This window comes from Phodopus roborovskii, unplaced genomic scaffold, assembly GCF_943737965.1.
Source record: "Phodopus roborovskii unplaced genomic scaffold, PHOROB, whole genome shotgun sequence".
Taxonomy (NCBI): Eukaryota; Metazoa; Chordata; class Mammalia; order Rodentia; family Cricetidae; genus Phodopus; species Phodopus roborovskii.
Window position 1 is genome coordinate 7437075 of NW_026125506.1, and position 24423 is coordinate 7461497.

Consider the following 24423-nt stretch of genomic DNA (forward strand, 5'->3'; position numbering starts at 1 on the left):
GCCGGGGTCGCCCGCTGGCTTCGTCCGCACCCCCCCCTTCGCGGGCTCGCGCGGCGGCGGCGGCGGCGGCGGCGGCTCGGGGCGGCTGCGGGGCGGCTGCGGGGCGGCTGCGGGGCTCGCGTGCCTCACGCGCCGGCGCGGCCGAGGGCGAGTCGCCCGCCGGCTGGAGATAAACAAGGCGGCCGACGAGGCGGCGAGGCGGAGGCGGAGGCGGCGGCCCTGCGCGACAGAGGCGGGCGGCGTTGCCGCGCCGCGCCCCCCGCCGCCGCCGCCGCCGCCCTCGGGCCTCCAGCGCGGGCCTCGCGCCCCGGTGCCCGCGAGCCGCCGCCCGGCCCGGCCCGCTCCGACATGCCCCGCTCTGGTGGCCGGGCTCGCGGAGGACCATGACCGCCGCGGCGAACTGGGTGGCGAACGGGGCGAGCCTGGAGGATTGTCACTCCAACCTCTTCTCGCTGGTGAGTGGCGGGGCGGGGGCCCGGGAGGGGGGCGCGACCTCCCCGCCGCGCAACTTTCTCCTCCCGGAGCCCTGGCGGCGTCGGCGAGCGCGGCGCCCGGCGTGGACGTGCGTGTGGAAGTCGGGGCGCTGCGGACGCCGGGGCGCGCTCGGAGCGCCCACCGCCGCGGCAATCACACCCCCCTTCCCCTCCCCTTCCCCCTCGGTTTTTCTTTTCTGTTCTTTTCCCTTTCCTCCCCCCCCTTTCTTCCTCCTCCTTCCCGGAATGTGGAAGGCTTCGAATCCTGCCGTGTGCAGCCGCCGGCGCCAGCGATCTTGCAGGCTCGTCGTCCTCTCTCCCGATCGAATCGGCCGCTCTCCCGCGTCTGCCTTCTGAATTTTCTTTCTTTCTTTCTTTTCTTTCTTTCTTTCTTTTTTAAATTCCACAATGACACCTGCAATTTCGCCCGAAAACACTTGATGGAAGGCGATCGTGTCAGGGAAAGGACTCTGGCGGCGGAAGCTCGCACGGTTGTAAACACGGACAGCCGCCCGCCTCTCGGGGCTTACTATGCCGGAGAGCGGGAGAGCCATTGCTCGTAGCCCACGGAAGGTGGAGGAAGCCGCTGCTCCTCGGCTCTCCTCCGCTGCCTTTAAAAACTGTTTTCTCTGCCCTAACACACACACACACACACACACACACACACACACACATACACACACACACAGAGAGAGAGAGAGAGAGAGAGAGAGAGAGAGAGAGAGAGAGAGAGAGAGAGAGAGAGAGAGCAACAAGCTGGGCGGTTTGATAACATCGCTTTTATCTGCCTTTGCCTCTCCTCTCTCCCACTGATAATTGACAACTTTTGCTTTGGAAGTGCATCGCCTGCCTTAATCTCGAAGCATTTAGGGTGTCAATTGTTCTCCTGGAAGCCTGGCACCCGACGACGGCGGCTCGATTCATCGAAATTAAAAATGTATAGGGCTCCAACAACTCTTTCCTGGCGGTGGCAGTGACATTTGGTGGTAAATGCCATCTTTGCTTTTTATTGGGTCGTATTACCTAGCTCTGAAAACATTGGCGTTGTTAAACCTGGCGCTTAGGCTGATAATGGCAGTGCGTGGTCTTTAAATACGCGCTTTGTGCCTGAGTTACTGTATGTGGAGCTATGTGCCCGGGAGAGTACGAATTTGTTTAAATATTGAGCAAAGATTTGTAAACAGATGTAAGGCAATTATGTTTCAAGCGTAGAATATAATTGGAAAATTGGTTGAACGGCTTATTTAATTTAGCCTTAAAAACTCAACTTAAAAAAATTTAAGTTGTGTGTCCAATATTTTTTGGGGGGGGTTTTGGGGGCGCTGTCTTTTGGAGAGCATGCATTTATCGCAAATTATTTTCTGGAACCCCTGGTGTAGATAGGAGCTTTATTTCCTCTCGGTCCTTGTTTACAATGGATAAATAATTTAGTGTTGAAATTGTAATTAGTTACATTTAATTATGGGTGGCATAGATGCTTTTTCTCCCCTTGGAGACTGGTGGAGAAATACGAATTCTTGCCAACTTTGGAAGTGTCATTTTATTTTCATGCAGATAAAGAAATCAAGCATGACTTTGGCCTACACAGACCTAGTAACATACTCCTTCCACGCCTGTAACAGTGTAACAGCAGGCAGATTTCTTACCCCGAATTCTATAGACTCCGAATCTTGAGATTCAGGTAGAAGTTGGGGTTCTTCCCTTCACTACTGTGGTAATTTAATTCACCCCTTGATCTCTTGATGTGATGATAAAATTATTTTTGCCCCTTCCCTCCCCAGTTCAGGGACCTTCATAGATCAGCAAATGTATTGATTAAGGAGTATTTAAAATGGTTTTGTTTGGTGGCTCAGTGACCACAGTGACATACATACAGGTAATTAAAATAACCAAGTCAACCCATATTAGTTTAGGAGAGCTCCCAAATTACCATACATCATGGTGACTAATAATGGCTTGTGTGCATGTGGCTAATTTATAGACAATGAATTGTGTGGGCAAACGAAAGACTGCTGGTACACAGCTGAACTGTGGGGTCATTCCTTATCTCCCTGAGCTTCAAGGAGGTGATAGAGTAGAGAGATGAGATATTTGAAATTCCTTGTTGAAGATTCTGGACTTTGATTTTTACTTGCCTAAGGATGCATTCTGGGTATTTCTCTCCTAAACATCTTTAAACCAAAGAGTTGACTTTTGAATATAATTTAAAGTATAATTAACTTTTTGGGTAACCTCTTTAAAATGTAGACATGCTTAGATTGGTTTAAAAATGTAGGATGTTTATATTTCCTGGTACCTGGGGATGGATAAATGCTGTTTAATTGTTCAAAACAACTTCATTTTTATTTTATGCGCATTGATTGGTGTTTTGCCTGCATATATGTCTGTGTGAGGGTGTGGGCTCCTTTGGAATTACAGATGGTTGTAAGCTACCATGGGATTGCTGGGAATTGAACCCAGGTCCTCTGGAAGAGCAGCCAGTGCTTTTAACCTGTGTTTTCTCTCCAGCCCTAAAATTTACTTGGGAAAAAAACAAAAAAACAACAATAAAAAAAAAAAAAAAAAAAAAACAAAACAAAAAAATCAAACTGCAGTCATCAAACTGCAGTCTTCTGATTCCAAATTGAGAATTTTTCCTGAAGAACATATATGGACAGCAGCAGCCTATCATGTTAACACATTGCCTGATTCCAAAGGGGGGGGCAGTCATCATCTTTTCAAAGTCACATGTATGTCTGAAGAACTCTAGGTACTTGGCATTTTGTGGGTTTTTTTTTCTTTCTTTTTTTTTTTTTTTGCCAATTTGATCTGCAGTTTTGTTTCTGAGCAGAGAAGAGTTATTACTTCTAGAAATGTAGCCACACGCTCACTTTATCGTAGAGCTGTGTGGAAATAGTGACCCACCACTTTCTGTTACCCTGAGGTCATCACCGGGGCTTAGCAAAAGTTGGTTGAGCAATCAGGCACCTTTTTGTTTCTAGTCTTTTCCTGGGTTTGTTCTCTGATACTGCCTGGAGCCCTATTTCCTACACTCTCCTTCCTACCCCCTCCCTCCCTGTCTCCTAACCTGTGAAAGACCACTGGACGGGTGTGCTGTGGGTCACTCTGCTGTTTCTTACTCTCATTGCTGTGAGGTTTGTAGCCACGGCAGTAAAATGCATGCCTTGCTTCGCCTTAGCCACACAAAACTGTTTTCTCATGCTGTCCGTCAAGTTTTGGGGTGGCTCTTGTTTTATTCATTCACTTACAATTTAGTTAAGTGTATTAAATCTTCCTCTTTTAGAAAATGAAACAGTGTACCCTGTGGCTGTGAACTCACCCTTGAGGGAAGACACATTATAATTCCAGGTGCCCAGTGTATCTTTTTGTTTTTCTTTTGAGATAATGTGGAGAAAGTGAGTTTGTGTCCTTTAGGCTGTACTTAAGTATGCTGAGTACTGGGACTTGAGGGAGCCATTTTTTTCCTTAGATGTTTGTTCCACATTCATGTTTGATTTGCTTAAAATATCCCTGACTATAGATAATTGGGTAATGGTGTCAAATTCATACTGAATTAAAACACATGTACACACATTAGTACTTAACTTCCTACTGAGGACGATTCATTTTGTATTTGAAGCTTTTAGGGTAAATTGTTGCAGACCTAATTTTCTTTTGTCTTATGAGAATTATTTTCCCCTCAAGAAAAGGAAGGTAGTTGTATGAGGTGTTGAAAACTTGGAAAATAAATAGGGAGGCCTGTCAAGTGGAAATAAGGACAGAGGGAGATTTGCTCAAGGTTCAGATAACCTAATACAGCACACAGTTGTTGCTTTTCACCCCAGTTTGCAGTCATACATTTAAAGCATCTTTCTCACGATGGTTCATTTTCTTTAATAAAAATATTTATAATATGCCAATGTGTTTTCTGTTTAGCATTTGTTGTTAGTGGCACATGGCGTTATAGTATTTATATTTTTTTAATGGCAATAATTGCTACCCGGTAATGGTTGCCATATTAACCTTCAATTGCTAGTAAATATTTTTAAGTACATAATAGACAGCAATTTAAGGCATAGTGTAGCAGTTTACTGGACCGTTTTAAAGAGCCGTTTGTATGTGTGATGAGTTCATAATTTAAAGGGAAATAATGTCCCTGAGATCTGTATGTGGCAAAGGCTTTGACATGGCTCACTTGGGTAATAAGGCTGAGCCCATTCCTCTCTGTGAAGAAAACAGGTAGGGTTGCGTTCAAGGCAGGAAGTGTTTGTTTAGTGTATGCAGGTGCTTTTGTATCTTGCCATTTCTTGCTTGCTCTGGTCATTTTGTCATGAATATGTTAGATGATTTATATTGAAAAAAAGTCTCTCAAGGCATTTCTCTAAATATTGTTGACTTATAGTTGTGGCTTATATTAATTAGTTGGAAAATTGATCTTTTTTGTTCACTAGCTAACTTACCCTAGTTAATTGTGAGCTAATTGTATTCATCAAACACTTTCAGAGCTCTATACTATGAGATGAATAAAGACAGAATTGAGGTGGAACTCTGTCTCTGTGCACAGGCGTGCTGTAGATTATCTGAATGTTTTTTATGAATAGTTAATTCAGCTATCAAAGTTTGATTCAGAGGTAGGCTAGATATTTTTTAAGCTTTTGACTTGTTTTTCAAGAGAAGATAATGTTATTTAAGCTGGTAAAAGCACTGATTTGCATTCTTGTGGAAGAGGTTGATATGTTTATTTCACAGGAGCTAGCCAGTGAGAGAGAGAGTAAACAAAGCTTATGAAAATTAGAATGTGGTTGTATAGTAGGTGTGATTGGTAAATGGTGCTTTATAATCCTTTATTAGAAGCACAGAGAGCAGACTCTCCAACATTGCTGTTAGTGACCGTTAAGGAGCATGGCATGCAAGTGTGCCTGATAGACTATGCATGGTGCATTTTACCAGAATCTCTGGTCATTTCAGAAATCATTTTGTCGTTGCAAAGAAATAACAATTCAGTGCTTAGCAAAGAGAGTTAATTAGTGTAAATTAGACAGCAGTGAGAGTAGCTACCCCTCTTCCCAAACAAGAAAATAAAAAAACAAGTGGACTGACTTTCCCCTGTTGATGGATCACATAACTCCTGTTATGCTATATGCCTCTATTGTTTATTTGAAAGATTTGGAGGTGTTAGCTTTGTTTTGTTCAAAGAATTTACTTCATTACAGAGGGGAGGTGATATTGCATTAATCTTGGTAAATGTTAACATAAATGAGGAATTGTAAATTCAGATTCATTTGCATGAATGACATATGAATGCTTGCCCATCTTTTTTAGTATAGGCACTTGTGTACATCAGCATAGTTGTGTAGCTTTGCTTTAGTTGATTGAAAATAGTTGTGAAATTTTCTTAAAATGCTGTGCTCTGTTTCTTTGGGAGAGTTTTCCTCTGCTCCATTGAGCATTACTGTATTTAAGGCAGTCTTGGAGGAGACCGCCCCTTCCCAGATGGCTAGGAAGCCCTGCTTCTCGCTGTGTGCATGTGTTTGTTGGTGATGTTTGTTGGACAAGTCTCCTCGAAGCTCATGAAGTGTCTTTTAGATTCTATTTGGATTCTAAAGACCATAAGATGACTACTTTTTTTGCAGAGGAAAATTGGGAGAAGTCAGTTTTGTCAAGGAAAGTGTTCGTTCTTCCCTGGTGTCCCTGCATGTTTATTTTCTTATTCTGGGGGAATTGTGGTAGGATATTCCTAAAGCTGAGTTTGCATTACTTTATAGTAAAGCATGCAGCTTCCTGCATTTTATACCTTTTCCAAGGTAGTGAAATTCCATCCCTGATAAAGGAACTTCCTGTTAGTATATTAAAACTTCACTTTGGTATTATTTTGTATCTTAAATTGTAGCTTTAACTTTTAGGTCATTCATTCATTCACTCATTCATTCATTCACAATTCATATTCTCTCTCTCCTTTTCCTCCCCTCCTCCTTCCCCCTTCTCTTTTTTTCTTTTTGTTATTTTTGAGAAAGGGTTTCGTTATGTAGCCCAGCTAGCCTGGAACTCATCGGAGAACCAAGCTGGCCTCAAACACAAGGTATTTGGGTTGCCCAAGCCCCTTGAGTGCTGAGGTTACTGAATCTTCATTAGAGGCCCTGGCAAATACTTGCCCAGAGTTCACATAGTAGAAAGAGAAAGCCAACTCCTTCCCACAGGCACATGCACAGGCATATGCACACGGTCACACACTTAAATGTAATACAAATCTTTGTTAGATTCTTTTGGCTGTAATTTATTCTTAATTTGTATCAAATCACTGCATTAATTGGACATTTGACATTTGATCTTAAAATTAAAATTGAAGAAAACATTTGTTTCAAATAAAATAGATAATTATGAACAGGAGTTTCATAATACTGTTGGAAAATTTTAAAAATGGCATTCTAACAGCTTGTTAAACTTTATGAAGATGATTATTTGAGACAGGGCTACCCTGTGACTGGAGTTTGCCTGGGGCTGTAGGTAGGCTTCCTGCCTCTGTCTCTGCCTCTGCCCAGGAGTGCTAGGGTTATAGTTGCCCCACACCAGGCTTACACAGTTGTAAAAACTGTTCCAGTATCGTGTCTTCTCTAAAGCTCTCCCTGGTTCCCACAGGCAGAACTAGTTGCTCAGATGTCTGATGCACCTCTGAGAAGCAGACGGATTTATGCAGGGCAGTGACCCTGTCAAAATCATCTTGGTATTGCCCCTGCACTGCAGGCATTCATTCCTTGCTGTTAAACAATTGCCTTCATTCCCAAATGTCTTTGGTGCTTGCTTGGGTTCTGATGGGAAGTGTGCTGCTATTGATTGTGGAGTTTTGAGTTGGGTCTGGTGCCACATGCCTTTAATTCTACCACTCAGGAGGGAGAGGCTTGGTCAGTATAGAGAGTTCCAGGATACAGAGAAAGACTGTTGCACACATGTAAATGTTTGCAGCACACAAGTGAGAATGTGCCCCCCCCAAAGAAAAGGACTCCATAAAACCAAAATCACATAAAGTAACTTAGGAGATGCTTGTTCTGTGATCTGAATTTTGTTAGGCTGAATGCATGGTGATTGGGTGATCCTTGGATAGTCTAAGCTTGCTGAACTGTAGTTTTGTAACCCTTTGGGAACTAAGTCTGGGCCTGATCAAGAGTCCTTTGCTTTCGCTCTCCAGGTTGTGCACGCTCAGTCGTTCCTTACAGGGTCACCTTTCATGGGCCCAGTGAATGGGCAGTGAACTGGAGCAAGGAAGCTTGAGCTTCTAGTAATTAGGCAAATCAGGTTGACACAACCCGTGAACTTAGTGGAAATACAGAAGGCACAGTATGTGAAAAAAATGGTCTTGAGTACATCTCACTTGTTTTCATAAACAGTTCCCTGGATGGCCCGGAACTCACTATATAACTAGTAGAGCTTCCCCAGCTTCTGCTGGAGTGCTGGGATTTCAGGCGCACCCTGGAGGTTTCCAGCACACAGCCAGGCAGGCCCTAGTGGCTAGGCAGGCACCAGGGAGGCTGAGGGCAAGCCTCCTCCTTGACTGTGAGGGAGCAGATTGAGTGGTTCCTGTCCATGCTGTCCTTGGTCTTCCTCACCAGTGAGCATGACTGAGAGGAGAGCCTGGAAATCCATCTTTGCATGTGGCTTTTCTTTTCACCCATGACTTCCCTGTGTATGAATTTAAACTTCGGGAAGATTCTGTACCTGCTTGGGAGCTGCAATTGGCAAGACTAGAACTTGAACCCTGGTTCTTCCTGGGTGGTTGGTGGTTACTCCCTTGGCAGCTCTAGAGTGTCCTTTGACCTTAATAGCAAGTCTGTTACCATTTTGAGATTGGTCTCTGAGAATGTCAGAAGTAGTATCTGATAAATACATTGTTCTTCTAAACACCACTCACCATGGCATGCGAGTTGCTCTGAAGAGAGAGGAGTTAAGGGCTGCCTAGTTCCTGATTTTCATTTAACAGCATATCAGAGCATTCGTTGTCCCTGAAGGAAGGACATCACAGATCTGTAGTCATGCTGCCTGTGAAGAGTGCCGCAGGTTTACAGTAGAGCTTGAAATCACCATGCAGGTGTGCGCCTTATTCTAGGATAGTCAGGCACATTCATTTGTAGGTTCGTTTTCACCAGTGACCCTCCCTGCCCTGGGGCTGTTGTGTGATGGAGCCCACTGCCCTCTCCCTTGTGCTGCCCTTAATGCTTCTTGTTAGAGAACCTTGCCTTTCCTAGAGTTCTCTTTTACGATCCCACAGTAGGAGTGCGGACAGTACTTTCCCTTAGCCTGCTGTCTGGGCCTCCTGTTCCCCAGGGCATTTTTGTTGGTGGAGTGTAGAGAGGCCACACAGCATAGAGAACAGTCTTGGGAGGGCACAAGTACCCTCCCCCTCCCTGCGAGCTGCTCTCCCGCTGGCACCCTCTCATTAACATGTTGAGAACATTGGCAGGTTCTGTGATGTTATCAGGAGAAAAGATTTTGTTTCTTTACCTTTTAGCTCTTCTGTCCTTAGACCATCTGAAAGACAGGCTTTTTGCTTGCTGCTTTATGTGATAAATGAGGACTTCTGAGACTCAAGGAGATGAAAGGGATTTGGGGGTGAGATTGGATGGGATATCCAATAAACTAATATTTAGAAATGTTAATTTTTTGTATGCTATGTTTGAGAAATTTAGGACATGTATAATTCATTTAGGAATAATGTACACCTGAAATGATTAAAATATAGCTTGCACTTATCAAAGGGCTAAGGGTCTGACCCGTGGGGAAAAGACCTCCATGTAGGATTTAATTTTGAGATGCTGTATGTCAGGCCCGGAGGGAGGGAGCAGCACCAGCCTCATGGGCTTCAGCATGCCCTGAAGCTGGAGACCAGAGGGGGTTTTAAAGTTGCCTGGGGAGGGGCGGGGCTCCTGGGGAGTGAGGAAGGCCTTCTGTGGGGTGCAGTCACAGCTCTTGAGTTTGCTTGGGAGACTTTGCTGTAGTCATGTAGAACACTCAGGTTTATGGCCCTGTTTCTTGGCTACCTTTGCAAACAAAGCACTAGGATTTTCCTGAGGTGGAGTTCTCATTAGGTGGGAAATTTGAAGTGTGGGCAGGCCAGTTTAGATTAAGAACCAGTGATGTTAAAATAATTGTCAGTTTTCTAAAATAATCCAGCTCTGAACTTTAAGGAAACAGAGCTGCATTGTGCAAAGTGCTAATGACTGAAGTGACAAATATCTCAGAAGCTGGACAGACGTGAAGTCTTAAACGAGCAGATGGGACACGAAATGAGAATGGGAGATAATCCAGGACAGTATAGAAACTATTAAGAGAAATGGATTGAAGAAAAGCAGTGTTACATGGAATATGTGTTTAAAAGCCTTTCTAGGACTGCTGTCTTCCACAGACAGATCAGAGTTCCTGAGCCTTCTGAGGCACCTGCCTTCAGATTCTGCACATTTTACACAGTAGTTTCTGCGTCATGATTGCTTTTCACAGAGTGACCTGCTGCTGGGGGTGGATCGAAGTCTTGAGTGTGTGTGCTTATGTGCTCTAGATACAGTGAAATTTGTTTTCTCTGACATGAAACTAAACAAAGGGGGTAATCATAGTTTTTAAGGGCAGTCCCGGACCTTGAGTGGCAGGCGAGGCTTGCTGTCAGTCCGCTTAGTGGTTAGTGACAGTGAGAGAGGAATCTGCATCCTCATGAACCAAGGGGAAGGATGGAAGGATGGGTGGATGGATGGCCACGAGCCAGCCTGGGTCTCATGAGGGAGTAGGAAAAACAAGCTCCCCAATGGCAGGTTTGCCTTTGTAGATTAGGAGCAACAGAGACAGCAAAGGTGGAGATATAATCTGGTGGTTTAGCGGAGCCCTGCTGATGTGGCTGGAAGGGGCCTCTTAGAGATAACGGACGGGAGAGTGTAAGGAAGGAGTGAGTGTGGAGGAGGCAAGGCAGTCTAGTCTCACTGTGACGTGAGTGTGCCCTGAGCCCAAGGAATTAGAGCACTGTATTTTCTCAGGGTTAGGCGGCACAGATGGCTGTGTGTGGTTCTCCTTTTTTGAAAGAACTTTTCATATCAAAATACAGAATTTTAGCGGGGCAGTGGTGGCGCATACCTTTGATCCCAGCACTTGGGAGGCAGAGGCAGGTGGATCTCTGTAAGTTCAAGGCCAACCTGGTCTACAGAGCCAGTGCCAGGATAGGTTCCAAAGCTACATAGAGAAACCCGGTCTCAAAAAAACCAAAGCCAAACAAACAGACAAACCCCTCCCCAAACCCTACAGAATTTAAGTCCTATAGAAATGTGATTTAATACCAGAATAATTGATACTTTAAGGAAATTTAGTTACAGTTAACTCTAAACAAGGGCAGGTACTTTAAAATAAAAAAAAAACACACATTATTGTGTGTGTGCACACATGTGTGACTGTGTGGACATCAGAGCTGGGAGTCAGTCCTCTCTTTCCACCATACTCTTAAAGATTGAACTCAGGTTGTCAGACTTGCCAGTAACTGACTTTACCCATGGAGCCATCTTGCTGGCCTATGGCAGTACTTTAAAAACTCAAATTCATGTAACACCAGAGCAGTTTGTCGTTTAGAATTTGTGCCAGAGCATAGAGCAATGCGTACGGCACTCAAAACAAGGTGTGTGAGTTAGTTTCTGTAGAGTAGACCCAGCCACACAGACTGAGTGGGATCGGGTTTCCAGCACACTTGTGCCCACAGCTGGTGACCTGAGTTCCAGCTTCTGGATCCAAAAAGTAAACTTAGATCTGTATGCGTGCACATGTATGCATGAGTGGTACTGATGGTGGTGAGGAGGGACTCAATTCATTGTGTATAAATTACTTAAGATATGTGTTCAAAGTATAACTTGTTGGTATTGGTGCTCCGGTGGTGAATCTGGGCTTTGCCACCTAGACAGATGGTACTATTTTTGAGTCTGCCTGTAGAATCCTTTAACATTTAGTTATATTGTAGATACTTATGAACACCCATGCTTTGGCTGTGAAAAGTTAATAAGCTGACTTTTTAAGTAAGCTTTATAAATTTGATTTGAAGTGGAAGTGTTTACTTGTATTTGGAAGATTTTTTTCTAATGAAATTATTAAGATAATGGCTTGTGTTGGTAGTTTATGTGGTAGACTCCAGTTATAGTCTACACGAAAAGAGTGGACTCACTAAGACAGGCGTTTATAGACTAAAGTAACTGACTTATGCTGTCAGGCCTTCTTACAAGGTAGGTGTGCTGCACTGTTAAGATCTAAAAGAGCTGACTTGACAATTTCCAGGAATTGTGGGGAACTGAATGGTAAATGTTAACATCTATTTTTAAAAATGCCTTAGATTTTAATATTGGCACCGAGCATAGAAATATTTTAAACAGCCCAGCGTAGTGTTAGTGTTCTGTGATGCAGCTTTATTTAGCTGTTCGTAAAGGTTTGAGCTCCATGATAATACTGTATGGTTTTGATGAATGAATTTGTCAGCTACACACATGTATAAATAGTATACCAGTTGACTATAAAACAGCAGTTCTGGGCCTCATTGGAGATAATTTATTTAATATCTGCTTTTGACTTGATGGCAGATAGACAGGACTAAGATGAAGGTTGGATCCCAGGAAGGCTTTAAGTATATATAGTCTGTGTTTCAGGAGGCAGTGTGGACAGTTTAGAGACACGACAGCCGTGTGGCTGTACTTGGGTTTTAAAGAGAAAGCCCGTACAGATTGTAATAAAGGAGAAAGAAAAGATGAGGGAAAAGGCTCTTTTAGTTTATTTTTATGGTGATGATGCACATTAACCCTAGTCCCTCACGTATGCTATGTAGGCAGTCTCTTACTGAACTACACCCCCAGCTCAGGTACGGCTCTTAAAGAGGACTCTAGGCATGAGGAAATGCAGGGCCGGCAGGAATGAAGAAAAGGGGATGGATTGAAGTAATAATTTTGGAGGTAGAAGTGACAGGGTGAGGTAAGCGATTTCATAGGGGTCAAGTGGTAAACAGGTTTTGGGTTTATGCCATTTGCATTCTTGTGCATGCAAATCTTGGAGGAGGTTGGCAGCATCTGATGCTTTGACCTCAGGTGTAGGAAACATTTACCGACCTTGTATTTCCAAGCCTCACAGAACCGAAACAAGCCTCGGCTCAGGAGAGCGAGTGTGTGTAACATCAGTGAGTACGAGCTGCCTATTCCCAGAAACAGTAAGATTTATGAGGTAAGAGAAAAGGCAGAAGAAAGCAGGAGGAAAGAGAATGCTAGATGGGTGGGTGGTGGGTGTGTAGGGCCTTGGGCAGAAGGGGGATGGTGGTGGTGTGTGGAGGTGTGAGTCAGACTGTTTTGGCAGAGGAAGAACTCAGGAAATTCATTTATCAGAAATGGGCACAGAGAAGTCCTGACAGGAAGAAAGGAAGTAGGGGGTAGGTGTGCTTACAGCAATGGCCCTCTCTCAGCCTGGGGCACCAGTCCTCTGCTGTGAGCAGGGGTTAGCTGGGTAAAGCAAGTCTGCCTTTCCTTTGTGCAGCTGCTGTGGGATGCTTCTTAGCCTTGTCTATACTGGCTTTTTATTAATGGTAGGGCTGTGGTGGTTTTGGTAGGAGGGTGACATAGACTGTCCTGCATTCCCCTTTGCCTTAGTAGACAGCTGAGCTTTGGGGCCCCAGTCAAGGGAGGAGAGGTGCATGTGGGTAAAGGCTGCAAGCTGTTTATATATGTGGCCACTTCTCGTTCGAATCCCTTTATATCCTCACTCTTGCATCCTGGTCCTTGTTGCTTTAGTTTGCATTTAGCTTTCTGATTGTACAAATTTTGTTTAGTTATTTGGAGTGTCATTTAGCCATGTCAGTTTTGCCTCAGGTATTTGGAAATTTCTCTTCCTCCTCCTCTGCTCCCCCCTTCCCTCCCTGCTTGCCTGCCAGCCCCTACCCTCTTCCTTTTTCAGCACACACCTGGCCTCCTTGTGCTCTGGAGCCTTCTGTGCTACCGCTGTGCTGGGGGCTTGGCAGCTCCTTGTCTCAGTTAGGCATAGAATGTGCGTCCTCACTGCAGAGGCCTTTGATGGAAGCTCGTGGTGTGGCAGGGCCTCTCCAGTTGTTTCAAGTGTACTTACTGGCACAGTGTGTACTATCCTATCCCTTGTTGATGGGCTGTGAGCGCATTCAGCCTCCCAGGTGGGCAGGCACTTCCCTTGGCCACCTGGAAGCTAGAGTTGGCTCTTCTGCAGTTGCCACGTCTCTTTCATCTCTCCCAGTGAGGTGGTAACTGCTGAAATGCAAAAGTGAAAGATCCACAACACTGAAGCTCTAAAAACGATGTGCGTGCATGGGAGTCACCCCATTAGGTGAGGGTTCCCAGCACCGTGTGCTGTCTGTCTGTCAGGGTGTTTCTGCTGCACTGTAGCCACGGTGCACATGGCATTCCTTACTCAGCTGTATTCACCAACGTTTGCCACGTGGTTACAGTTTTCATAATTCTAATTCTAATGGAAAAGTAATTTCTTTTATAAATTAAATAAAATATTACTTAATTACTCTCAGATTCAAGCAATATGGATGGACGTGGCTGACATAACCATAAAGCCCCCCCCCCCCCCCCCGTTCCTTACGTATGTCTCTGTACACCTGCTCAGGCAGTCAGGTTGTCTATATGTCACACGTGAACTGGAACATGCATCCAATTGCCCATTCTCAGCATGAGCACCCTCAGCCCTGTCCTCCCTACTCTGCTCAGTGACCCTGACCCTGAGTCTTAGATTGTCACCGTGCACACAGACTGTGGTGTGTGCCACAGGTTGATAGGTAGAGTCACGCTGTGTTCTCTCACAACTTGCCCTCCCAGCTTCCCAGTCTCCTGCACAGAGATTCAGCTGTGATTCAGCCCGGGCCACTTTCTGTGCGCTTTCCTGATGATGGATGGTTTGTAGCTTTAAAAATTAGAGATGTGGGGGTATGACTGTCACCTTTTCCTGTAACATGCTTTTCCGCTGTGTGTGTGAGAGAAGGGGGGAGTGTAAATGTAGACATACCTTTTCCTTTTTTGTTATTTTTGTTTAACAATAGCACCCTTTCTCCTAAGATGATGTACTGTTGTTTGCTTAACCACCAATTATGAGGAACATTAAGACACTTTCATTTTTTTTTTGTAGTAACAGTTAAACAGATTTTGATAGACACAACCATGAGCCCTTTAAGAATATACATCAGTTAATATATCTACAGAAAATGTATAATTCCCATTTTTCAATCTTACCTATCCTGGAAACTGCTCAGTTTATGTTTTGCTTTTTTGAGCAAATGTATTTCAGTATTTTAAGTTTTTTTTTTTTTTTTTTTTTTTTTGGATTTCCAGTGAGATTATGGACATCTTGTAAATGTTTATGCAGGCGTATAGTTTTTTTTTTTTGAGTTTTCCTTTTAAAGTGTTTAATATCTACAAAGACCCTTTTCTTCCCAGAGTCTCAGGCCTGCACTAGGTGGGCATCTGTGTTCCAAGGCTCCCCTCCGGTGCTGCCCATTCTCCCCAGCCTGAGCTGTTCTGAGCAGAAGATCACAGCCTGCTGCTGCACTCACCCTATTGTTCCCTCAGAGAAGGAGGTATAGACAAGAGCCACAAGGGTAGGAGGCGCAGGGCAGAGCTGAGCTCCCTGAGGCCTGTCTCTCCCCGTCCTAGTCCTGCCAGGACTTCTGGGATGCACCTCCCAGCCAGTGCAGTCTTTACGGGTGGCTGTCTTTTCTGAGCCCTTAAAAATGAACAGTGGAGACCACATGGCTTAGTGCAAGTATGACGGTGGCAATCACTGGGGCATATAGATTTGCCTGAGATTAATGGAGTGATAATACAGTTTACTTTTAAAAAAGTTTCATCAGAGATTAATGGAGTTATAATACAGCTTAAGATTGCTTCATACAGATAGGCGATCATGTTTTTCTCTTAGACTTTTATTCTGAACGGAACCATCTAGAAAGGGGAAAATTAGGATAGTTAATTGTTTTGATTCATGGCGAGGAAGGTAAAAACCTGTGTAACTGTATAATCTGGAAGTGTCTCACTGACAGTCTTTTAGTTGTTAAAATAAAGAGCCCGTCACTCAGGTCCTCATGTCAGAGATGATTTATTCCAGCAGCTCACTCAAGCGCTCATTTAACATACATGAATAGCTTAGACATGAGCAGAACTAATTTCTGTTTTATAAGCAAGACACTTGGAGGCAGACATTTGGAACTGGTTTCCATTTACCGATCCATTGTCCTTTGACTGTCACCGGTTGCATAAGGTCCAAGATGGCCTTTCAGACTCTGTCTTCATGGTGGACCTATGTCAAGATAGTCCCTGTGGAAAACTCTGAGCAAAAGTTCTTGAGTGTGTATTGTTACCCTGAGCAGTGTGAAGGAGGGAGCGGTTCATATGTGTGGACCATGTCTGGTCTTCAGGAAAAGTGACATATACTCATGATGCTACTGCCCTTGAGGGTGAGTCCTCACTGAGGAGCCTCATTGGAAACTCAGCCCCATGCTTCACAAGAATTATCTTTGAGCTAAGTTTAATAATAATAATAATAATAATAATAACAACAACAACAATAATAATGATAATAATAATAATAGATTGTTGTTAGACATGGTCTCCCTTCAACACCCCTGTACATAGGGTGACCCTGTTTCAAAGGGAAAATTGAAAACACCAATGATGAATTAAAAAAAAGAGCTGTGACTTTACTATATAGCCCAGGCTGGCCCCAAGCTTATGGCCCTCCTGTTCTCTTCCCAAGGGCTGAGGTTACAGGGAAGCCAGTGCTGGCCCGTGCATGTGAGGGGAGCACTCTGAGGTGAGAGGACCCTCAGTGTTGCAGAAAGTTCCGCATGCCCTGCAGCCAGGGCTCCCAAGTGCCAGCTTCTCCCACCCTCCAACCGCACATCTGCTGCCTTTCCTGGGTGCTTTTGAAGCTGAACAATGTATAGTCTTTGTCTTGGTACTATTGTTTAAGCGCACCATTCCTTTCTCTTCTCCCCTGAACAGTTACGGGAATGGATATACCACAGTTTGTATTATGTATTCATTTATTGAAGGCTATGAAAATTAACTTACTAATTTGAGGGTTTTTATTTCTGTAAACAAGTAGAAGTTTCATTTGATAAAGGACTGCCAAGTTTATGTTATTTGACATCCCTCCAGTTGTGCATGTCCTGTGGCTGATCTGCATGCCTGCATCATGTAGTTCACTTAGCTTTTAGACTATTAGGTAGTCTCTGGACCAACAACATGACTGGTGGGGTGGGGAGTGGCCAAGCCATATAAAGGTGGAAGGATGTAACTTACACCACAGAGTTGTCCTCTGCCCTCCATACACGTGTATGTCAGACCACCTCTCTCTCTCTCTCTCTCTCTCTCTCACACACACACACACACACACACGCACACACACACACATTACATGCACACACACAGATATTACTAATAATAATATTTAAAAATAGCCTCCTTAGAGGACAGTAACAGTAACTGATTTCAATTTGTAATTTGCTAATAATTAATGAAGTGTGATGTCTTTTGGTCTGCATATTATGCCACTTATATATCATTTGTGATTGGCATTCCTCCTCCAATTTTAAACTGAAGCTGTTTTGTCTTGGATTTTAGGAATTCCTGAACTATCTTGTGTCTATGTCCATTGTAAGTGTTGTATATATTTCTTCCCAACTCTGTTTTGCCTTTTTATTTTTCAGCTGTGTTCCTTGAAGAACAAATCTCAATCAAGTTTTGAATGTAGTTTATTTTCTTTTATAATTTATACTCATCTTGCTCTTTTTAAGAAGTCTTTGTTACCACAGAACAATACAAAATGTAAACAAATGATTTTTTAGTATGTGTAGCCGGTCACTCAGTGACCCATGGCATGAGGGAAGAGTTGAAACTCCTTTGCTTCTACCTAGGTCCTCTGTAGGAGTCTGGATGTCTCAGCATAGCATGGTAAAGGCTTGTTTCTGAGTTGCCCTTCTCTGTGGTGCAGGCTGGCCTAGAACACTGTGCTGCCCAGAGGATCATCACCTCTCTGCCCCCTCTGCATGCCAGGGCTGTGAGCTGAAGCCTGGGAGGCCTCCGGGAGCTCTTTTAAATAGCGTCTAAGCTTTAAATAGCGTCTAAGCGCTCTGATAGCACAAAGTGCGCCTCACTCCTTCCTCACCGCTCCTTGAAGCCCCTCCCTCCCTCACCTGTTCTTTAACCCTGAGCAGCTACAGCGTTTGTATGTGTGAGAGTGTTTGGGTGTCCTGGGTTACCCTTAACACTGTTGTGCCCCTTCCTCAGCTGTGTGTCGTGCTAGTTCCCCGAAGGGGAGTTTTGTAGTGTACCTTCAAATCAAAGTTAAAAAAAAAATTCCTTGTAATATTTTATTTGTAAAAATTTAAATGGCATTTTCATGTGAGTTTACTTTTGATTGATTCCCTTCCCATATCCCTGTCTGTTGGCCTGCTGTGTACATTTTGTTTTTGTTTGATGTGTATGGGTATTTTGTCTATAGTATGCATGTGTCTGTTTCAGATGCATACAATACCCCAAAAGGCCAGAAGAGGGGGCCAGAAGATCCCCTCGGGACTGGAGTTAGAGCAGTTGTGAGCTGCTGTGTGGGTGCTGGGAATTGAACTCGGGTCCTCTGGAAGAGCGGCCAGTGTTCTTAGCCACTGAGTGACCTCTCCAGCTCTGCTGTGCACGCTTGTCCTCAGTGGTCCCTCCCTCTTCTGCTTGGTTCTGTTCTACTCCCTGCTCCTCTTCCCTTTCCAGTCTCATGGACCTCTTCCTATACTCTTCACTTTACAGACCACAGCAGGGAGAGCACGCTGTGTTTGTATTTCTAAGCCCCGGCTACCTTGTTTGATATAACAGTTTCTTCTTCCTTCCATTTTCCTACAAATTTCATTTTTCTTTTTTCTTTTTCTCCATTTTTCTTTTTTTGAGGCAGGGTTTCTCTGTGTAACCCTGACTGTCCTGGAATTGGCTCTGTAGACCAGGTTGGCCTCGAACTCATCTGCCTCTTCAGTGTTGGGATTAAAGGCATGCATGTACCATCATTGCCCAGCTTCGATTTTTTTTTTTTTTTTTTAAATGGTTGAATAAAATCCCATTGTGGGGCCTGGAGAGTTACCAGTGTTTAAGAGCATTGGCTGTTCTTCCAGAGGACTTGGGTTTTATTCTTAGCACCAATACAACCAGTCCTAGGTTATCTGATGCACTCTTCTTGTGTCCCCCTCCCCCAGCACCAGGGTTAAAGGGTGTGATACCACATCTGTCCTTTATTTAATTACTCTTTAAAAATTGGTGTTTCTGGACCTTGTGTGTTAGGTAAGCACTCTATCATTGAGTTACATTCTTAGCCATTTAGTATGCCTTCAAATCAATATGTTAAAAAAATCAATCTGTTAATTTGTGAATGTCCTGTGTATATTTGATTGTGATTATATTGAATATATAGGTTGAATTGATAAGATTGTATTTGTAATCATAATCGAAACTTCTAGTTTATGAGTGTGATCTAGGTGTGTGTGTGTGTGTGTGTGTGTGTGTTGCTGGGGATCCACCTCAGGGCCTGGGGTTAGGCAAATGTTCTGTCAGAGCTACACTCCCCGCTCTCTACTTCTTAATGTCTTTGGTCTTCTTAGACCTCCCTCCCAAACCCAGGCTGGCCTGGTGCTAGCAGCGCTCTTCCGGCCCTGTCCCCCACTGCTATGTGGGGTTATGGGTGGAAAATACCATGTCTGGCTCTACTTTCCAACAGTTTTTGTGTGTAGATCTGAAATGTGGGTTTTAATTTGTTCTTAAATTGTGCATGCTTTTCAGTGCTATTTAAAGAGAAATGTTTAAAGTGTATTTATTTACTGCTCATATACAGAAATGCATTTATTGTGTAAGCTGGCTTTGTTAAACTCTGTAATGTGTTGTAGCTATTTTGTAGAGGTCTTACATTTGTGTAAATGCATCTGACAATGTTGTCTGTAGATAAATCATTCCAGATCTTCCTTTTCAAGCTGTATTCTGTTTCTTTTTCTTCTTCTTTTTATTGGTTGGGACCTAGTGTGGTTTTGATTAGAAGTATCGAGAGTATAGAGTTTCACTTTGTTCTTGATCTTAGGCACAAAAGTCCTGTCACTCTGGGATTCACTCTAGATTTTTGAACATTCCCCTAATTAAATTAGTTTCTTCTTTACGATGAATTTTATTTTATGTGTCTGTGTGTATATGTGCACATGTGCTGGTGTTAAGAGGTCAGAAGAGGGCATCAGCTTCCACAGAGCTGGAGTCACAGGCACTTGTGAGTGACCTGCTGTGGGTGCTGGGGACACAACCCCTTCTCTGCAAGAGCAGTAGGCAGTCTTAACTGTTCCTGTGTGTGTGTGTGAGTGTGTACGTGTGTACGTATGTGTGTGAGTGTGAATGTGTGTACGTGTGTGAGTGTACGTGTGTGTGTTGTAAGAGTGTGCACACGCGCGTGTGTACGTGTGTACGGTGCACTTGTTGGAGTCAGGGCAACCTCCTTAAGTTGATTCTCTCCCACCACCATGTGATATGGGCTCTAGGGGTCAAACTCTGGTCATCAGACCTGAAGCAAGCATTTTTACCCACTGTGGTATCTTGCTGATCCTAGTTAAGTTTTTAAAAATTCTTTGTTTATTTTTGAAGAACCATTCACAGTTGTTGAATTCTGTTAAGTTGTGTGTCTGTTGAGATATCTTAGACTTAGTTCTGCTGATGGACTTTACATGTTGTACAGGGTTTAATCTCCCAGATAAACCTAAGTTCATGGTATATTGTCCCTGCTTTTCCTTTTAGCTTTGATTTGCTAGTATCTTAATGCTCATTCTACTGGCATGTAGAATTCTTGTGATGTCTTTGTATGGCCCTGGTGCCACAGGATCATCAGTCTTATGCTTTTATAGAGTCCTTTCTTTCTTTGTTTTTGGATTGGAGCAGGCTCTCACTATATTGTTGCCCTGGAATGGTCTATAACTGGTAGAGAATCACTGGCCACTAGCCCAAGTGCTAGGATTAAAGGTGTGCACTATCACAGCTGGCTGTTTTCTGAGTTTATTTAGTGCCATGCATTTTTTCTTTTTTAAGTGGGAAAGTTTATTTATTGTCAATTTTGTAAATACTGATTTGTGTGTGCATGGAGAAGGCCCATGTGAGTACTATGGTGCATGTGTGGCAGTTGGAGGATCAGTTGTGGGAGTCATTCTTTCCTTCCCCTAGATTTGTTCTAGGATTGAACTCTGGTTGCCATGGTTGGCAACAAGTGCCTTTATTTACTGTACCATCTCTCTGACCCAATGGGAAAGTTTGAAATGATGAATTCTGTGTTTTTTCTGTGTGAGTAAATGGCAATTCTCTTTCTAAGATTTCTGTTCATTTACTGGCTGTCTTTATTAACATAGGGTTGTTGGTAGCCAGCCCGCCTTTTGGGTGTCTCAGTTGTGCGGTGAAGCATGCTCACTCCTGTACAGGAGCATGTCTTTTTATGCCAGGCTTTCATCCAGTGCAGTGCTCTTCAACCTTCTGAACGTGCCACCCTTTACACAGCTCCTCATGTTGTGACCCCAGCTAGAAAGTTATTTTTTGTTGCTGCTTCATAACTGTAATTTTGCTGCTGTTATGAATCATAATGTAAATACCTGTGTTTTCTGATGGTCTTAGGTGGCCCCTGTGGAAAGGGTTGTTTGACCCTCCCTTCAAGGGGTTGTGACCCACAGCATGATAATCACTGGGCTAGAGGAAATTTATAAGGTTTATAAATCTTTTTAAAGAATCAGCTTTTGGTTTTGCTGGGTTTCTTTTTAGTCTGTTTATTATATTTCTTACTTTTCAACGTTACTCCCGTCTATTTACTCTGCTTCACACTTCCTCCTGTAAATTGTAGAAGCTTAGAGTCATGGTTCTGTGTGTACCTTTCTAGGACAAGTGTTTAAAACCAGAGTTCTCTTCAGATACCCTTTATTTATATCATATACATTTGATGTATAAAAATTAGTCGTCAGCTCAAAGGACTCTGTTTGCCCCATGTGTTACTTAGAGTTTAAGTTTAGATTTTACAGTGAATAGTGTTGTTCCAGAGTTTTGTGTTGTTAATTTCTAATTAATTTTGTTCAGAGTTTTTTGTTTTGTTTTTGTTTTTTGCTTTTTTGAGACAGGGTTTCTCTGTGGCTTTGGAAGCTGTCCTGGGACTAGCTCTTATAGACCAGGCTGGTCTTGAACTCACAGAGATCTGCCTGCCTCTGCTGGGATTAAAGGTGTGCACCACCAATGCTTGGCAAGATCTGACATTTTTATTTTTGTAAAATTCCCTTCTTTACTATAGTAATGGTCCCTTGCTTGGGGTCCCTTGCTTCGTGTTATTTAAGGGACTAACACTCTCTTACAATGGATATTTATTTTTCTATGGTTTTACTGTTTTATGTTTATTGTTTTTAAATTTATGTATCTTTCTGGCATTGGATTTTTTTCATTATTTTTTTTAACCTGAAGAATTAAAAAAAAAAAAACCCAACATATTTATTCTAGTGTAGTCATATTAAATTTTGTTCCATCAAAAAATCACCCTATTTCCCCTTCACTAAAATGTTTTATTTTATATTTTAATTATGTGTATGTGTGTGTACCCTGTGAAGGGTATGTGTGCTTGAGTACAGGTGTTCAAGGAGGCCAGAAGAGGGCGTCAGATCTCCTGAGGCTGTCGTTACAGGGTGGCCTGATGTGTGTGCCTCTCCCCTCACTGTAGGAGCAGTATATGCTTTCATCCGCTGAGGCATCTCTCCAGCCCATTTACCTTCACTTTTATCCACTGAGGCATCTCTCCAGCCCATTTACCTTCACTTTTTTTTCTTCTGTTTTTGTTTTTGAGAAAAGGTCTTACTAGGTAGTGCTGGTTGGAGATCTGTCTGCCTCTGCCTTACATGTGCTGGGATTAAAGATGTGTTCTACCATACCTGGCTCCATTTACCTTCATTTTTAAAGGAGATATATATCTGCTCTCTCCCTCTCCTACTCTCTCTCTCTCTCTCTCTCTCTCTCTCTCTCTCTCTCTCACACACACACACACACACACACACCCCTAGAATTACAGACTTGTAGGATCTGATTATTTGTCCATTTTTCCTCTTTTAGCTATTAGGCTTGGTGATCAGCACCTATACTTGTCAGTCCTTGTATTTTGATTTATTTTTATTTTGAATTAATATTGGCAAATTGAGGGGTTAAGAGAAAATTTTAATGAAGAGAAAAGTTATAAATCACTTCTTCAGGCTGGAGAGATGGCTCAGTGCTTAAGGGGATTTTCTTGATCTGTTGACCCACATAGTTATTCATACCCATAAGTAACTCCAGTTTTAGGGGATCTCTTTTGGCCTCCAAGGGCATCAGGCATGCACATGGCGCTCAGACATACATGCAGTACATACATACAACAAACTAACACTCAAGCATAAAATGAAGTTAAAAAAAGAAACCACAGTTTTTTTTTTTTTTTTTTTTTTTGCCTAAATCCCAATTACAATTGGGACCAATTTTTTTACATTGTATTTCTCAGGACATAGAAGAAAACAGGTAGGAGCTAGCTATCCTGTCATCATATGCTCTGAAAATAACACCCTTGGCCAGCAGTAGTGGTGCAGCTATAAGTCTAGCTGATCTACATGGGAGGGGCCTGCAGCTAGAAATGTCTGTGCTGAGCTGGGTTTTCAGTAGGCTAAAATGGAGAAGAAAATAGACAACAGTAACATATAATGAATATGTAACCTTTGAAGCCAGGAGTGGTGGCTCATGCCTTTAAACCCAGTATTCCAGAGTCTGAGGGAGGAAGGCTGTTGAGACTGAAGGCCAGAGTCTTAGTTAGCCGTGTAATGACTTCCAGGTCAGCCTGGGCTACAGAAAGGTACCTTGTCTTAAAAAGAATGAGGGCTGGAGCGATGGCTTAGTAGTTTGGAGCACTTGCATCTTGCAGAGGACTTGGGATTTGTTCAGGTCCCAGCACTTACATGGCTCACATTACTTACAACCATATGTAACTCTGATGTTGTCTTCTGGCCTCTGAAAGCACCAGGCATGCAAGTGGTACACAGACATACATGCAGCCAAACACCCATGCAAATAAATACGTTTTAGAGTAAAAGCAGTAAATTAGTTAATGTTTTTTGGCTTTTGCATTACAATTTATGGTGTACTAAATTATTGTAAAGTTTCAAGATTTGAGTAAAAATACCTTTGTAAAATGTTTATGGACTAGGATTATTCGATACTTTGTATTATTTTTATTGTCACATTTTGCTTATTTTCGTTTAAGTTTTATTTTCTTTGTTTCCAAGCAGAGTTAACTTTTTATATAAGGATCAGAATGGGTGCAGGAGTGATTGAGGGAGGAGGATTGAGAAGGTCTAGGTTTGTGTGAGCTGCAGCAGAGTGGTTCATGTCCAGTTGAGAGCAGTTTAGCAGGGGCCTGCCTGGAAGCACAAAGTAAATAGCTGCTGGGGGATAGCACGGTGTTGGGTTCCCATCAGCACCAGGGTTAGGCTTGAATTTCCAGGGCTGGGGGAGAGTTGTGTGAGGTTCAAGGCTTGCATTCCAGCTACTGGTCCTTTCTTACCTTCTTCTTAGACAAATGGTTTTGTTTTGGTTCCTTATTATTTTTAAATATTAAGTAATCACCCATGACTTAGCGCCTCCTTTCAACTGCTTACAGAGAAACTTGCCCTTTCCTCTCCAGTTTACCAACAGCTATAGTTGCATAGTAATTTGGTATAGCATAAATTGTGTTAACTGTGCCCTGGTCCTCTGCAAGTGCAGCCAGTGCTCTTAACCACTTCTCAAGTCCCCGCCCCTCCATTGCCCCTGCCCCCTCCATAGCATCTGCTTAATTGCTTTTAGAGAATTTTCTTCCTGTTCTTTGCTGGGATGCAGAAGGGCCAGCATCTAGCTATGTGCAGGGATAATGTCTC

At 43.3% G+C, this 24423-nt stretch overlaps 1 protein-coding gene across 3 annotated transcripts in view; it reads left to right on the top strand.

The window, feature by feature from the left end:
• Positions 1 to 262: 262 nt before the first annotated feature.
• Positions 263 to 24423, top strand: part of Med13l (mediator complex subunit 13L) — a 193372-nt gene continuing 169211 nt past the window's right edge. For 2 of the 3 annotated variants that reach the window (XM_051176533.1, XM_051176534.1), the window contains exon 1: positions 263 to 455. In XM_051176533.1, coding sequence (XP_051032490.1) covers positions 384 to 455 — 72 coding nt within the window. In that variant the 5' untranslated portion in view covers positions 263 to 383. The remainder of the gene's footprint in view (positions 456 to 24423) is intronic. The other variant, XM_051176535.1, reaches the window with a different exon arrangement.